This window comes from Pleurodeles waltl, chromosome 3_1 (genome assembly GCF_031143425.1).
Source record: "Pleurodeles waltl isolate 20211129_DDA chromosome 3_1, aPleWal1.hap1.20221129, whole genome shotgun sequence".
Classification (NCBI taxonomy): domain Eukaryota; kingdom Metazoa; phylum Chordata; class Amphibia; order Caudata; family Salamandridae; genus Pleurodeles; species Pleurodeles waltl.
Window position 1 is genome coordinate 1,235,164,669 of NC_090440.1, and position 16,967 is coordinate 1,235,181,635.

The 16,967-nt window shown below is 43.5% G+C and overlaps 1 protein-coding gene across 1 annotated transcript in view; it reads right to left on the reverse strand.

The window, feature by feature from the left end:
- The window catches only part of LOC138285079 (contactin-associated protein-like 5), a 2,160,239-nt gene that overhangs the window by 125,229 nt on the left and 2,018,043 nt on the right, over positions 1–16,967 (reverse strand). The window contains exons 18-20 of the mRNA XM_069224597.1: positions 9,357–9,596; positions 4,952–5,176; positions 1,469–1,599 (exon numbers count right to left, since the gene is read on the reverse strand). Of these exons, the coding sequence (XP_069080698.1) occupies positions 1,469–1,599; positions 4,952–5,176; positions 9,357–9,596 (596 nt within the window). The remainder of the gene's footprint in view (positions 1–1,468; positions 1,600–4,951; positions 5,177–9,356; positions 9,597–16,967) is intronic.

A 16,967-nucleotide genomic window follows, 5' to 3' on the forward strand; every position in this document is an offset into this window, starting at 1 on the left:
TTAAAAAAATAGATGTATGAGGTCAAGGATGAGTGACAAAGCATGTATGATGACTATATCGAGTGCCTAAACATCAGTGACTGAAAAGGTAGCTCAGTGATAAGACAAATTAATTTGCCTCATCAATGATTGTTTTGCGTGTGATCGATTTTCACTCCTAGTCAGTTGTTTTTGCCTATGAGAACATTTGTGCACATTATTGCAGGTGAAGCAAGATCAATTTACTTGATATTCTATTCACTATGATTATTTCATTAAACTACTTAAAAACAGGGCAATATTTATGGCCAAGTGGCGCAACACAGCAAGTCATCTTGTTGCACTGAGCTACATCACACGGAAGGGGTAGCAATGTGCTGTATTTATCCCAATGCCGCACATTTCTTTCCTTTCCCCTGTGCTGAAACACAATGAGCTTTCTAGACCCAGAGGAGGCTCCTTTGGACCACTGTGTAATGGTGCCTCTGTTGCATGTAGGATTGTTTTGTGCAGGAAGGGGCACCTTCCTGCACAAAAACAATCCCTTTAATGCTTTTTCCTCTTTCAAAGTGTGCTGAAGAATACAGTACACATAGAAAGAGGAAAAAACAAGGAGAGATAAAGATATTTCTCCTTGTTACGACTCACGTGGGGAGAAGTATGTTTGAAGTGCATTCCAAGGTCTACTATTTCTGGTAAATCTAAGAATGCACCAAAATCCATGCATGTTGCATGTGAACACCCATGCAACACCCCTATAACACCTCCCTGGCACAGAGTAAAGCAACACAGTGATTTTCTCTGTGTTGCTTTATTCAACATTTATGGAACCACTGAGGGCCATGCAAGGTGGCTTGCATTGCTTCATAAATCTTATTTTGGGCTTCTGTCGCTCTTGGAGCATATTGCATGGGTCATGAGCGATGCAATAGGTCTTGTAAATATGCCCCTCAAATTCCAGTTGGAGTATTGTGTGCATTTGCCTTATTGACAATCAAAGATTTAATATACAAGAGGAATTATATGAGATTAATGACATGCTACAGGCAGTCAAGACTATTGTTGCTCTATGTGAGATGAGAAGCTTAACACCTTTATGGAAGCACCCTTGTGACTTTCAATCCCCTCACTATATCTGAACCTTGAGTTTCCCTTGAACACCACTTCATTTGACTCTTGAGTCTCCTTTGCAGCCTTCAAAAAGTGATCACCTCCATCCAACGTTGTTGTTGGAATTCTTCACACTTCCTTACTGAATTTGAAGTAAGAGACCATGGACAAAATCAGTTGGATATATAATTGTTTTCAGTTTTTCTAACACCAAGGTTATGTCTGACCCTGGGCCAGTAAAGCATACTGCCTTCTTAATCATTGATGAAAGGAACAATTATTCATATTCAAAGATTATCCTTAAATCAGAAGTAACACTGTGCACTCCTATATACAGGAATATGACTCAAAATATATAAATGATGTTTAAGCATGTTACCTGAATCAAAAGTTCTTTCCCATCTCTATTTATCTGGACATAGTGGAGTTGCCTTTTGGCAAAGTCTACAGAATCTATTGTTAACACGGTGGTTCTTTCTTGATTCTGTTTGTATCGTACTTGTAAACTTCCTTAGAAAGAGAAAACATACATTGTGTGGTCACATAAAACTTTCCAAAATAAGTACTGCTCTAAGAGGCAACATTGGTTGTGTGTCTTACAGACAGAGACTGATATCCGTTAATAACAGGTGTAAACATAACATATTCTTACAGACCAATTTTGCACTATTTGTGAATGTTCAGCCTGCTGTTTAAGAATGTCTCTTAGATACTACCAATTACAATTTCAAACATTTTGGGGCATATTTACCAAAAAATCACTCAATGCAGCACGGGCAGGAACAAATCATACTTAACTTTGTACAGTGAATTTCTGGCTTTTCCCAGTGGTGAAGCACAACATGCTGCCTAGCCAGGGGTGGCTCCTCCACAGTGGCAGAGGGACATCACCTCCCTAGCTGAGACAGCAGATAAAAAAAAAAACGATAGCTTGTCATCATTTTAATTTTCATCTGCCGGCTCAGCGAGCAGTGTTTACAGGGAGGGGCGGGGTTGGTCCAGGACACGGAGGTGGAAGGGGGAAGAAGGGGAGAGTGCACTAAGTGTGCATATGTATTTGGCCAGCTGTCTGAGGCAGGCCAAACACACATGTGCACTCACGTTTCTCCAACCATCTAATGAGGTTAGCTACTTGGATCATTAAAATAAAGAGGCGCTGTGCACACTGCTATGGATTAGCCCCTGTGCAAGCTCAATTTTTCAGATCTAACTGAGCTGGAAAGTGCTAAATGAATTTTTGTATGGAGGAGCCATATATGTTAGACAGACCACTATATAAAGGTTTTAGATACTCAGGTCAAAGATCATTAAAGTTATGTTTGTATTGATATAGCTCACTGTTGTAAAAGTTTGGACCTCAAGGTAGTTCAGGGACTAAAACGCCACTAGAACCATGTATACAAAACATTGATGCTGTAAATTGCTGTCGTTTTTTCTGAAGCCTCGTCAAAATCAATCACTTTTACAGATTGCATTCAACTGAGTCATCTCTAATGCCCCTTCACAAAGGAAGATTGAAATATACATCAGAGATTCCCATGGGGTACCAAAGATGGATTATGTATTATGTCTTAATTTTGATCACAACAGATATTTAATAAATAGCACTGTGAAAGCAATCCCATCATGACCCCAGAATATTTTCTTGTGTTTTCTGGAAAATTCCTGGTCCTAAAGAATACTGCTTAAGGATAGAAACAATGATCAACACCTCAGAGTTATGAGCACATGGAGGGTGCTGTGTCTGATCTCCCCTAGCATACTATAATATGCTCTGCCAACAGGCAATAAACCACTACTAACAGTGGAACCCCGCCAGTCACCCCATGAACTCTGACTTCCAAGAGCACTGATTTCAGAGTAAGGTTGATGGCCCAGCCCACCACCACTGGCACACTACACTGTACATGCAACTATTTACTTTGGTCCACTGAACAATCGCATATGAGTGGAAGAAATTCCCGACTGCCTCATTGTATCCCATACAACCAGTGTTGGGTGTTTTGCCCATTCTCCACAGCCTTTCAGGGATGTTGTATGTTCCATGCAAGTGTTGGATTTGTAGGGGATGCAGGTGGACATGAATCACCAGTTCTCATGAAGGCATTTTGCCTTTCTTCTCCATGTCCTACCTTAAGCACCCATCATGCACACAGGGAGCTGGGCAACATTTGACTGGCTAGAAGCTCCTTAGAGGAGTGAATGTGGATGGTTGGTATTTTGAATGCTACCTTGACCACAAAGATCAATGACAAAAGGAACCTTAGTAGGCTCATTTCACAATGTAGGCTAAGAACAAAGTGACTTGGTTAGTATGGAACAAATGAAGTATCACCCTTGAGTTTCCTAAGTTGTCTTGTGACCGCAAAGTGGGACAGTATATATCAAATCAAGCAACTCACATTGTGATCCATCCTTTCCAGAACCAGCATAAAAATTTTGTTTTTTCAGGGGAGAACTGCCCATCCTACTTCATGACTTCTACTGCTACCTGACGCTTTATGGCCTACATCTTAGAAGATCGGTGTAACAGGTACCATGTTTACATCAACAGCACCTAGACATACTTCTAATGGGATGAAGGATTCGGAAAATTCAACCAAGAGTCAAATTGCCTGAGGGAAGTGTATCACTGAATGAAGATCATTCATCACTGACTCACTCACTAAAAGTGAATGTTACATTAAATGGGTTCCTTCATCCTTTCCTTTCTTCTGCTTTACTCCTCACTGTCACTTCCAGTGAACATCCAGATGGCACATAATGTGGACTTATCATTGAACTACAGCATCTTATCAATTATCGAAACAAACAAAACTATCAAGAACGGGATTGGCTCCCTATGCCTTTGAGAAATAATATAACCCTAACTGCACTTGTCCAACAACATTGCATTAGTATTAGCAACAGTAACTACAAAACCATACTACTACAAACCTGTTTTTATGTGGTTCCCACAAAGACCTCTCCAAGCTCCAAATAAGGCACATCTATGCTTCCTGGCTTGCAATGGACCAACAGTTTTGCAACCATACCAGCCCTGCCATTATTGCCTTTTTCCGATACCTCACATAGAAGAGATTACAATTTAAAATCATATCTTAGTCACAACCACTACATTAAGTACAATCCTTAGTATTTTACACAGCTCTTCTAGCTCGACCACCCACCCATACCATACTTTTCATTCATTCAGACAGACACAGCACAATTGAGAGAGGTTCTTCCTCTGCCAGTGCTTTTTCAGTAACATTTCATCCTGCAATTCTGAGTCTTGAGGTGGGGCTACTCATATCCTTAAAAAATGCCTCACAACTCATATCTTTAGAGTGGTGTAAATGCAGCAGGGCACCAACTTGAACAAGCTGACTCCTAAATATTGGCACTAGTGGAGCATTCTTCATACCTTGAAGTTAAATTGTTAACAGAAGACAAACAATCATTTTGCAGAGAAGACTCCTGTTTATCAAGTGTTTATTGGTATCTCGCAGAGTAAGTTATATATATTTTTGGAACATCACCATTAACCCTACTTGATCTCCTGGGCATGTTATCTTGATCCTCCTGTACTTGTCCAACAATCAGAGAAGTCAAAGCCTGGTTTCAACAGCAAGCAAGCATGGCTCCGAAAAATCATGCTGCTCAAAAGCAAATAAACGCACTCAGACAACCCAGAATAAACATGCTGAAATAGAAAGTACTATGAGGCATTGCCAGTTTGCAAAAGGATCAGAGTGTGGGGGAAAGTAACCATAAACATATCTATTATTCCAAACAGATGTATACACAAAGTTATCTTTAACTTTTTCCCACATGTACCTTTACAAGCATCAAGTATTAATGGATCAGGTCTGTAACTTACCATTCTGAGACAGAATCACAGCCATGGAACTCTGGAAATAGTAGTTTATGAAGATTAGGATGCATGGAGCGTGTGCTGTGAAGAATTTAAATGATATGTTCTCCTTTGGTGGGCCTGTCTCTGCATATACAGACGAAGGAGGTGCACTACCATTTCTTGTTACTGAATAAGGTTCCTTGAATGCATAGTTAATTGCAGAGCCTGCAGCAAATAGTGCAGATACCTCTAAGCAAAAGAAAATGAAAAGTATTTCTGTTATTGATTCAGAAAGACATGCTGCATAAACCTCATCCTTTAATATTCCCCCAACAATTCATGTAACATTTTGTAATTAATCACTTCTTCTTCGTGCTCACTGCAGTAGGTAAATATAATGCCAGTGCCAGCCTAATCACTTAAAGTCCATCCCACAGCACCTCTTGGCACATCAGATCGATCTGGTTTAACTTGTTCCCAGGTCGCCGCTGCAACTAATTATCATGATGATGTGAGAGCTGGCTTGGACATTACAGCTGCGTCATATCTTCGTTCCACCTTTTCATTGGGCGGTAAAGTTCCCCAATATCAGGCATCTCTCAGAAGTCTTCAACAATCATAGCCAAAAGATCCACAAAGCACTGAAAGTCCTACTCAGCAGGCCAGTAACTTGCATGAAAGGCAAATCAAGTCTGCAGCTGGCAGGATACACATATCAGAAAGGTATAAAATAGTCATCTCCTTGCTAGATGTACACATTGGAGAGGTGCAACCATGCACAATGACCACCATCATTTCTTATTTACTCAAATCATATTAAGTCAAAAGCAGGTGAAAAATAATAGGGCTCTGAAGGAAAAAGGGTAACCGGTGTGCACAATAAGAGTGTGCGGAATTGGTGGAGTTTCATTCCGTTGAATGATCCCTCATTGCCCTTACTTCAGTATTTTACGCCCCACCAATTTCAAATGTCACCAGCTGCCCCTGCAATAAAGACCTTCCACAGTAATCCAAGGCCGCACAGCCAAAATAATAATTTGCCACTTTTGACTATGGTATTTCTAGTTTTTTGCTCTTACACTTGGTCATCAGGCAGTCAGCTTTAAGTTAACCTAGTTATGGAAATTCTCTTTACGGTTTGCCTGAGCGTTCAGAATTACATCTATGCAAAACCCTAAATATGGCGTTCCTAATTGCCAGAGAGGAACTTTTTATTAAGCGTTCCTGCAAGATCAATACAAGGCCGCTAAACACTTCTTTACCTATTCCCATCGCTCATAAATCGCCAAGTCAAATTTATTTTGCATAATCAATTAAAGTCGTTGTGTGAGTGAATCATAAATAAAAGCAAATGAATACACAGTGAATATTGTCATTAGATAAAACACAAATCATTTCCAGGTAAATAGCATAGGCCACTGAGATTCATAATTTCTCCCCATAATAAAAGTGGACAGCAAATTTAAATTGATAAGGCATGCCTTCTATCACTTATCAGTCAGTCAATGCAGGGACTTGATTTGATTTTCAAACTGTATCAAGGAACTTAGGGGGTTAGTCTAACTTTGGAGGAGGTGTTAATCCGTCCCAAAAGTGACGGAAAAGTGACGGATTTACCACCAGCCGTATTACGAGTCCATTATATCCTATGGAACTCGTAATACGGCTGGTGGTATATCCGTCACTTTTGGGACGGATTAACACTCCTCCAAAGTTAGAATAACCCCCTTAGTGACTTTGCAATTTAGAATTGTATCAGTAGAATCAAAACAGGCTAGGATTGCATGCCTTCACGCGTAAATATTACGTTCAATAAAATATGTATTCAAAATTTCCCTCCTGCCTTTCAACAAGATTGGACAGATGCAAACGTGGTGAATCAAATCTTCTTTTGACAAGCCATATAGTCTGCAGTTCAGATTTTCTCCGTTCTTGAGCCGTGTTAAAGTATGATTAGGCAGAAGAAGACGGCCTAATCGTAAGTGCATACATTCTTATTTTTAAAAAAAATAATAGATGTATCAAAGATATGATTGGATTTTAAAGATGTTATTACATTGCAGTAACATCCATGCATGAGACCGTTTAAATAACCCTATCTTGTTAATACCATAACTTCCTCAAGAGGTCAGCGCTACTCCAATGCTGACAAATGGAAGCCACCAAGAATATCAACAAATCACACATGCTTCTCCGGCCACTAAAGGTAGCTTTCCCCACTCAAAGATTTTTTTCCTGACTGCACATTGCCTGCACTGTGAACCCTTGGACTGAATATTATGATCACTTCCGCTTTCAAATATAGAGCTCCAACTTATACAGTCACTATTGCAATCTATCGCCTTCCATCCATTTTGGACCTATGGAAAGTTCTTCACCTACCAGGAGTTTTAAATCCCCGGAAGATGTTCTGACACTGCTCTTCAATGGAGCGTATCCAGAGCCGTTGACTACTCTTCAATTATCATTTTTGACGAGTGAACACTTGCTTGATTTGAGCATAAAGACTGTATCCAATTGACTGTATCCAATCTGTATGCCAGGTGAGCCACACCCTCTTGTAGAATTGCTTGTTCCTTTAACCAGGAACCTTAAAGAGATCTGTGATGACACTCTGGCCCTGATTTATACTTTTTGGTGCAAAACTGCACTAAACTGCCAACCAGGTACCATATTTATGGAATGGTGCAAGCCAGTGCAAAGGGTAGTCCAGCATTAAAAAAAATAATGTTTGCCGGGTGGAGCTGGCGATATGGGAGAAGGGGGTTTTGCACCAAAAAATGATGTTAGGCAGGTTAGAGTAAAAAAAGAAAATGACTCTAACCAGCTTAGTGTCATTTTCCGACGCAAAACCATCCATACCACATGACTCCTGTCTTTGAAAAGACACGATTCATGCCCACCACCCCAATGGCCAGCACAAGGGTCCTCTGAGCATGGCCATTGCACCCAGTGCCATGAAGGGGGACCCATTTTAGGTCCCCCAATGGCACATAAAAAAAACTTACCTATACACCCCTATACTTACAGGGATGGGGTTCCCCATCCTCCGCTGTCCATCTGGTTTGGGTGGTGTGTCCCTGGGGAGGGCACCTGTGGGCTTATTCCATGGTGTTCCATCATGGAAATAGACCCACAGGTCCCCTAATGCCTGTCCTGACCCGGTTGTTAAATAATGGTGCAAGCTTTGCATCATTACTTGACCCATCCTCCCCCTATGCCTGATTTTAGCACGGGGGATAAATATGGCGCTAAGGCCATAGAGTCATTTTTTGCACGGGAATGCCTACCTAGCATCTCATTAACGCAAGATTGGTTTCCACGTCCCAAAAAATACTCTAACTCCAAAAATGTGGTGCTAGATGGGTCTAGCGCCAAAGTATACATTTGGAGTTAGTTTTGCACTGAATCTGCACCAACAAATGACAGAAATTCAACACAAAACAAGTATAAATAAGCCCCTCTATCTATTCCTACATTTTTACTTGGTGTATCAACTTACATTGGGCCTGACTGACTTCTGTAATGCAAGCCGACCAATTTAATTGAACAAAAAATATTAATTCCATGTTCATTCTCTATCTTCATCTTTAGTATGTGGGAATGAGATAACATGCGTGAAAACTACTTCAACATTTTTTTATATCCTTGATGTAGAGCTTACAATCTTTACAGTTCTTCACTTATTTGCCTTTTGAGCTCTTGGGGCATTATGCCACTTTGTAAAGATGGTGCAGCATTTTTGTCCTTCTAATGCCACAAAAAAAGGATGCTAATGTGGCCTTGGAATTGCTCTAGGGGCTCTTAAATATGCCCCTTAATATCTCCCACATAGTTAGTCTCAAGCTTTGTATACACTGCGGACATGGTTTTGGGGCCTTTTGCTTGCCGGTGTTGAAAGTTGGTGAAACTCAGCTAAAGAATATATTACTTTGATTATCAATTGCTTACAACTGGTCCTTTTTTCCAGAACTAGTATGGAGATGATTTAGATTAAAAGTAAACGAGTAGAAAAGATTCAGTGTTCAGAATGCTTTGCAATTTGCTTGCCTGAGTAAAGTGAATGTTACAGCATCCCAAAGGTTATGAGTTGTACTAGACACTCAGTTAATCAAACTTTGAACGAATAAACACTCATTTCCAGAGGCAGAACATAGTAACAGGTAATTCATCACCCACATTCTTCATGTCCTGCTCAATTTGCTTACCTGCATGTGTAGCTGGAGACATTTTTGATAATTTTCCAAACAGCAATAGAAAGTCTCTACTGAAGGAATTCCTAGTTGTTGACACATTGCCTATTAATCTATCAGAAAAATACCCTTGGCTACTTAACTATTGTTTATCGACAACATAAATGCTCAGGTGTAATTATTGAAATTTTTAATACCTTTTGACTAACAGCACTAGTGCATAAGAAAAGCTTTACCTTTTTTACAAAAGGGTCCTTCGTAAGCTGAGCTCGTGCAGTCACATCTTGAGCCGTTGTATTTTTCGATACACTTCCCGCCATTGTGGCAGAGCTTACCATAACTGCTGCAGTGTCCTTGGCAGCCTGGCTTAACCCCAGAAGTCACCCTTGCTCTCTCCTCAAGATCAAGTACCTGTCCGTTCAAGCGCAGGGAACGGATGCACCCCAGAAATCCTCCCTGCCTAGAGGCTGTGCCCCCTACAGGAACAAAAAACACATGGAATTAATATAGGAATTAAATGTTCGAGCAATAGAGTATTTCACCGTTACTAAAATGTTCCTACAACATTTTGGCAAAGCACGAGTGTGGGGGCCTTAGACCCTATTTTAACTCCTTCATTATTTAGGTCCTCATTATAAATGGACAAATTGAGAGTGCAATATTTATTGCAGCTGATAAAACAGAACACCCGCATTTCATTGGAGTAATGAAAAGCATATATTACAAGTTTTTCCAGCTAATGGAGCATAGCTGTTGGTGAGTCAGACCTTAATAAGTATGCTTACAAAGGGACGCAAACGGGTCGATAAACCTTTTGAATCGCAATTAAGAAGTTCTTACCATAGCTCCAGTACATAATCAATAATCAATACACAATAATCAACAATCATTAGTAATCGATAAAATCAATAATCAATGGAGTCAGTAATTGTCACACACCATGACATTTCAGCCATGAATAACCACACCTTTAGTAAACGTTTAGTATGTTTATTGTCCTATATTTACAATACTAAAGTCATGTAGATTAATCTGAAAATCAAATGAAATACACATATAAAAACAACACTGGTTATCCAAAGAAGAAACACAATCTAATTAAAGCTTGAACTACAACACATTCTAAATTTATAGTGCAAATCAATAGCAGAGTCAGCTGCACTAACGAGATGTAATACATGTAGTTAAGCAGAGAAATCCATCAAACATTAGTCTCTTTCGTCATAAGTCAAAAATCCTCAACTAACACCAGATTAGAATCAGCATATTAGGTTTCATGCAAAACAATTTAGTAACACAAATTTGGAAAACCTCTAACTATGATAGAGTCATTGATAAAAACAGCGCAGTTGGTACCTATAAAGGTAAATACCAATCCTTGCGATGGGTCAGCAAAGCATAATTAGTCTTCGTCCTCAGGACATCAGTCGATCAGCAAGGCATCATGCTCTCAGTCAGGGAATATGAGCCCAATGTCGGCATGAATGTTTCTCTCCTAAAATCTTGAATCTCTCCTAAAGTTCTGAACCCTTTTTCTTTCTGCGGTGTTGTTATATCAAACTCACCTAAACTATCCCCTAATTCCCTATTGGTCAGGTAATCGTATGTTCACACTTTGGCCCATATTTATACTTTTTTAGCGCCATATTTGTGTCATTTGTTTACGCAAAAGCAGCGCAAACTTACAAAATACAATTGCATTTTGTAACTTTGCGCCGCTTTTGCGGCGCAAATGCAGCACTAAAAAAGTACAATTGATACTACTATATCAACTATATGAACTCTAATATTTCTGCTTTCTCATACAGTTGATTGGTCTGTTTTACGATGTTTTCATCATCCGGCTTGTCAGGTAACAATATTGTTGCAGCTTCCACTCCAGTCAGTATCTTCATTTTTCTTGTCTTGGGAAAGTCCATCTCACACACATTGCACATAAAATGTTGCATTAGCAAGAACATAATCTCCTAGCATTTTGTTCTCATGAAAAGCTTCTATTAAGCACTTTTAACAGTACAATGGACATTTCACGGTTTAATTCACTTGGTCAGCATTTTTAAGAAATACAGCTTCTGCATGAGGTCTGGCAAAATAGGCCAAGACACTTGCTAAGTTAAGGGCTACAATTAATAAAGCTAAAGCATACTTTATAACCCTTTATATGACATATTACTGCATTAATCTAATATTCTTTCAACATTTCATAAGTATTAATCATTAATTAGTACATTTCGTGAACATTGGTGGCCATTCTTCAAGGTCACATTTTCAAATGCGTGCATTATTTTTCTAAGTGAATTCATTTTCTACATAACTCTTTATTCAAAATACATAAACACTCATTAATAAGTCCAATTAAAACACCTGCGCTAGCAATCCCTCCTCTGATGACTAAATGTGTCATCACACTATTTCCCACAAATTTCACATCAGCTAAAAACTTTTACAACTTAATTTCTTCATAATATTGTCTTCCCCTTAAATTTTCCCTGTAAAACTTTTCCCTTTTCTTTTCTTCCCTCCTCTGATTATTCTTAGACCTTTTCATTTTACTTCTTTTACATAATTAGCATAATCCCCATATCCCCTATAAACAAAACACAACAATTAATATAATTAAAAAAAAATCAATAGTACTCCATTCCAAATGTTGCTGAGACAGTTTCTCACTGAAGCAAACCCTTTGCCTACCTTTTCCCAAACACCTGTTTCTGTCAATTTTTTCAAATCAGCATTTGCATGATTCAGTTTAGTAAGTAAGGGCCGGATGTAGCAAAGGTTTTTACCCATTCTGTGTCTATGGGAAAAAGTGTTCGTACATATGGCCCTAAGTCTCTTATCTCTTTACTATTATCTGGTATATACGAACAAAAATGCTTAGAATTAATCTTTCTACAGACTCCACCATCCTTCGCTAAAAGAATGTCTAAAGCAAGACGATTTTGAAGAGTCATAGCTCCATCAGCAGCTAATTCAGTGTCTATCAGGAGTATAGCCCCCCAAAAAAAATTCAGCATGTTATCCACAATAGTAGACAACTTTCGAACCTTAATCGAATTAATGACTCCCACTGAATGAATCACCGCTTCTAACATATCTCCACTATAGCAAAAGAGGATTCCCACCTACCCCTCTTATGATGTAATACAGTCACTTTTGGAAATTTTGATAAATCTTTGGGAAAACTATCCCCAAATAACATGTCCCATACCATCTTCTTAGAAGACGGTAATAAGCATTAAGGCCTTCATTACAACCCTGGCGGTGGGTGATAAAGTGGCGGTAATACTGCCAACAGGCTGGCAGTAAGTACCGCCAAATTATGACCAAGGCGGTGATATCGCTGATAGACAGCCAATGTACCACACGGACAGCAAGGGCAGAAACAACAGTCACCACGGCGGTAGCCACCTACAGCCAGGGGGAAGACAAAGTACTGCCTACCATATTAAGACACATCACTCCGCCACCTCTTCCGGGGCAGTTCCAACACCATCAAAAGCCTTGGCGGAAACACATCACAGAAGAGAAAGGACTCACCTTCGGAGACACAGGGAAGAATCAAGCTGCAATGGAACCCGAACAGCAAGTTTTCCCGATGATCTTCTACGTTATGCGCCACCGAGAACACCAACGCCGGCAAAGAGTACAGCCGCCTAGCCCACTAGGGAAGGTGAGAGGAAAAAGAGAGCGACACACACACGCACAACACACATCCGACATACACACACCATACACACAACCATATGCATAACAAAAACAATTTGACCACCAAAATCTGCAGAATAATGCAAAGGCAACAGGAATTTACAAAAATGATTGTGATCAGTCCAACAATAAAATCAACAATCTGATTTACCCATTAAACAGATCTGTACACGTGTATAAAAAAGGAATACTGACCAGTCCATAGTTCACAGGGCCTACATCGCCACAGGGCAAAGTCCAAGACCCCACTCAAAGCCTGCCCCAATCCGGAGAGAGCACAGCAGGGGAATTAGTTGGCAGATAGGCAGGCACCTCAGGGGGAGGGGTGGCACCTCAGCCGGATGCGGAAACAAGCCCACTGGTTCTGGAGGGGGCAACATGTCCTATGCTTGGTCCTGAGCAGTGCAACGCCGCAGTCTCTGGAGTGGGTGACTTGCCCACTGGTTCCGGAGGGGGCTCCATGGCCATTGCTTTGTCCTGGGGAGTGCAAGGCCACAGTCTCTCGGGTGGGTGACTTGCCCACTGGTTCTGGAAGGGGGAACATGCCCTGTGCTTGGTCCTGGGGAGTGCAGGGCCACAGTCTCTCAAGTGAGTGACTTGCCCACTTGTTCTGGAGGGGGCAACATGCCCTGAACTTGGCCCGGAGGAGCGGAAGGCCACAGTCTCTGGAGTGGGCGACCTGCCCACTGGTTCTGGATGTGGCACCATGCCCTGTGCTTGGTCCTGGGGAGTGCAAGGCCACAGTCTCTCAAGTGGGTGACTTGCCCACTGGTTCTGGAGGGAGAAGGCTGCAAAGCAGCCCTTGGAGGCTGGACTATATGGTGTCTGCCTGCGGTGACAGCTGCACTGTGTTGGTGGTTGTGGCAGGCTTCTGCTCAGCCCCTGCCAATGGCTGCATTGTGTTGGTGGTTCTGGGAGGCTCCTGCTCAGCCCCTGCTCCCACCGATGGCTGCACTGTGGTGATGGTTGTGAGAGGCACCCGCTCAGCCCCTGCACCCTTCGATGGCTGCACTGTGGCGGTGGTTGTGGGAGGCTCCTGCTCAGCCCCTGCACTCTCAGATGGCTGCACAACCACGACTGGATGTGGGGGCTCTGAGACAGCTGCTGGTGGTGGAGGTGTTTGGCTGTCAGCTTCCGCTGGCGTACAGCGTCTCCTCTCCTCCTGCTCATGGGTTGGGGGTCCCTTACCCTTCCTGGCCCTGATGGATGGGCTCTTTCCCCCTCTGCCTGCTGGTGCAGGCTCCTTCCCCTTCTCTGCAGCTGGTGCAGACTCCTTCCCCTTCTTTGCAGCTGGTGCAGGCTCCTTACTCTTCTTCGCAGCTGCTGCAGGCTCCTTCCCCTTCAGTATTGTTGGCCTGGAATCCTTTCCAACACGAGTAGGTGGTGCTACCACTGGGCCCGTGGAATGTTTGGCTGTGGTGCTTGGCTGGGTCCTTGCTACCTTGCCAATATGTGCAGGACGGGGGATGAAGGGGTAGTAAAGAGGTAAATCTGGGAAAGGAAAAGCTTTTTAGGGACATTGGGGCGGGAAGAGGGAGGAGTAATGGGAGTGGAGGATGAGGGAGTGGTTGTTGGAGGTGTTTGTCTGCTGGATTTGGGTGCAGGTGCATGGTTGATGCTGTTGTGAGGTGGATGGCTGTTGGGTGTCTGAGTGCTTGCGTTTGTGTACTTTAGGAGGGGGGCAGACACAGTGGGAGAGGACACAGGGGACGTGTGCATGGATGTTGCGGAGGTGTCTGCCAGTGAGGTGTGTGTTCTGCTTGGTGTGGTGATGATGCTGGTAGTGGATATTGGTGTAGTGCATGCAGGTTTGAGTGTGGACATAACTGGGTGGGAGGTGGAGGAGGAGGAGGGGGAGACAGTGGAGATAGTGGATGTTGTTGTCTGCAACTGAATGGTGTTTGTGTGAGTGCCTGTGGGATGAAGTGCAGAGCTTGTGTTTGCCTGTGACACTCTTGGGCGTTGCCTTGTATGCATGCTCGTCTGGCTGTGTGCTTGGGATGGGTTGGGGTTGAGGAGAATGGAATTGGGAAGTGGAAGTTGGAGGGGGGACAGTTGAAACAGGGACAATGGCTGCCATCAGAGAGGAGGCCAGAGCCTGAATAGATCTCTGTTGGGCCACCAATCCACCATGAGTGCCCTCATGGAATGCATTAGATTGCTGTATCTGGGCTGCCAGCCCATTGATGGCATTCACAATGGTTGTGTGCTCTACAGAGATGGATCTCAGGAGGTCAATAGCCTCCTCGCTCAGGGCAGCAGGGCTCACTGGGGCACGGCCTGAGGTGCCTGGGACGAAGGAGATGCCCACCCTCCTGGGTGAGTGGGCACGGGCAACTCGCTGAGGGGCTACTGGGAGGGCGGTGCTGATACAGGGGATGGCGGCTGTACCTGCAGCTCGGCAGGTGCCCGCCACCACCAAGGAGCTCCCATCGGAGGAGGTATCAGAGTCTGTATTGTCCCCTCCAGTCTCCGCCGTGGTGCTCCCCTTGCCCTCCGTCCCACTGGTGCCCTCAATGTCGGTGGACTCTGCCTCCAGGGTCCTGTGGGATGCAGCTCCCTCTGTCACCAGTGCCTCTGCTCCTTCGCCAGATGATGCTAATTCCCATAAGGACAGGATGACAAAATAAGAACAGGAGAGAGAGAGAGAGACAAAGGATACACTGGGTCAATGACTGCACCAACACCGCCGTTGGTGTACACAGCACCCTCACACACAGGGAACAGGCCTACGCACTATGCATGGCACCACCAATGAAGGAGGAAGGGTACACACCGCCAACTGCAGCACACCTGGGACCCACGCAGCCCTGACCAGTAGTGAATACTAACAAGCTAAGTAAGCAGTAAAACACAATCAAACCCTTAGCTACCAGAGGGACTACGCTGCTATGTCTGTCTTGGCCTAGGGGTACCCACTGACACACAATCACCACCTGGATACCACCCCTTCATTTCAATGATAGCCACTGTACTCACCCCCTTGTGGCTGCTGTGATACCCTCAAGCGCCCATCGAGCTCAGGGTATGCCACTGCAAATATGCGGGCCATCAGGGGAGTCAGGATCCAATGGGCACCCCTTCCTTGTTGGGAGGCCATCCCCAGCTGGGTCTCCATGGTCTTTCGTGCCCAGCATCTCAAGCCTTCCCACCGTTTCTGACAGTGGGTCCCCTGCCTGCCATAGACCCCCAGTGTCCGCACATCCTTGGCAATGGCACGCCATATTCCCTTCTTTTGATGGGTACAGACCTGCAGAGGCAATACAGACAGGAGAGCACCATTAGACAAACAATCTAGCCAGTCACACAAATGGCCCACCATACCTGTTTCCATCACCATTGGTACACACATAACCCAGCACACAACGTGTACACCGCCAAGAGGACATCCACACACCCCCTTACACAAGGCCTTCACACTCAACTCTATGTATTCATACACATGCATCATGCCCGCAGTGTACTCACCGGTTGGTCTGGAGGCCCATACAGCAGTCCATACTGGGGTAGGACCCCATCCACCTGTTCCAATTCCTCAGAAGTGAAGGCTGGGGCCCTTTCCCCGGTCACACGGGCCATGGTAGGTTCCAGACACAGGTCACAGAAGCACATGCAGTGTAAGTCCTCTCCTATGGAAGGTCAGGAAACAAGTGAGGAATCTGATAGAATATGGCAGTCACGTTCATGGTGCTGCATACCGTCACCGCCGGCATAGATCACCATTGGCCACTATACACCATAGGGCCCAGTTATAACCAATGAGGAATTGCACGGTGGTTCATGACTGCCTACCGCCACGGCGCACAACGTCAGTGGCATTACCTCACTTCCACCTGTCCCTCAACACAGGACAGGCAGACGCCATTTCAGGGGGGGGGGTGAACAGGCCTATGGATTAATGCTGCGTCACAGGATAAATAGGCAAATACTTCACAAATTACACTGTCCCATAACATGTTTGCACATTATGGACTGCTGTTGTGGCTCCATTGTTCAGTTTGTGACAGCCTACTTTCTCTTTTGTCCCTTAGATACCTACCATTGCGGATGAATAGGAGATGGAGGGATACATCCATGTACAGACCCCTGGTGGACTTGGCTAACTGGAGGACAGGCACATAATACTCACCTATATACTG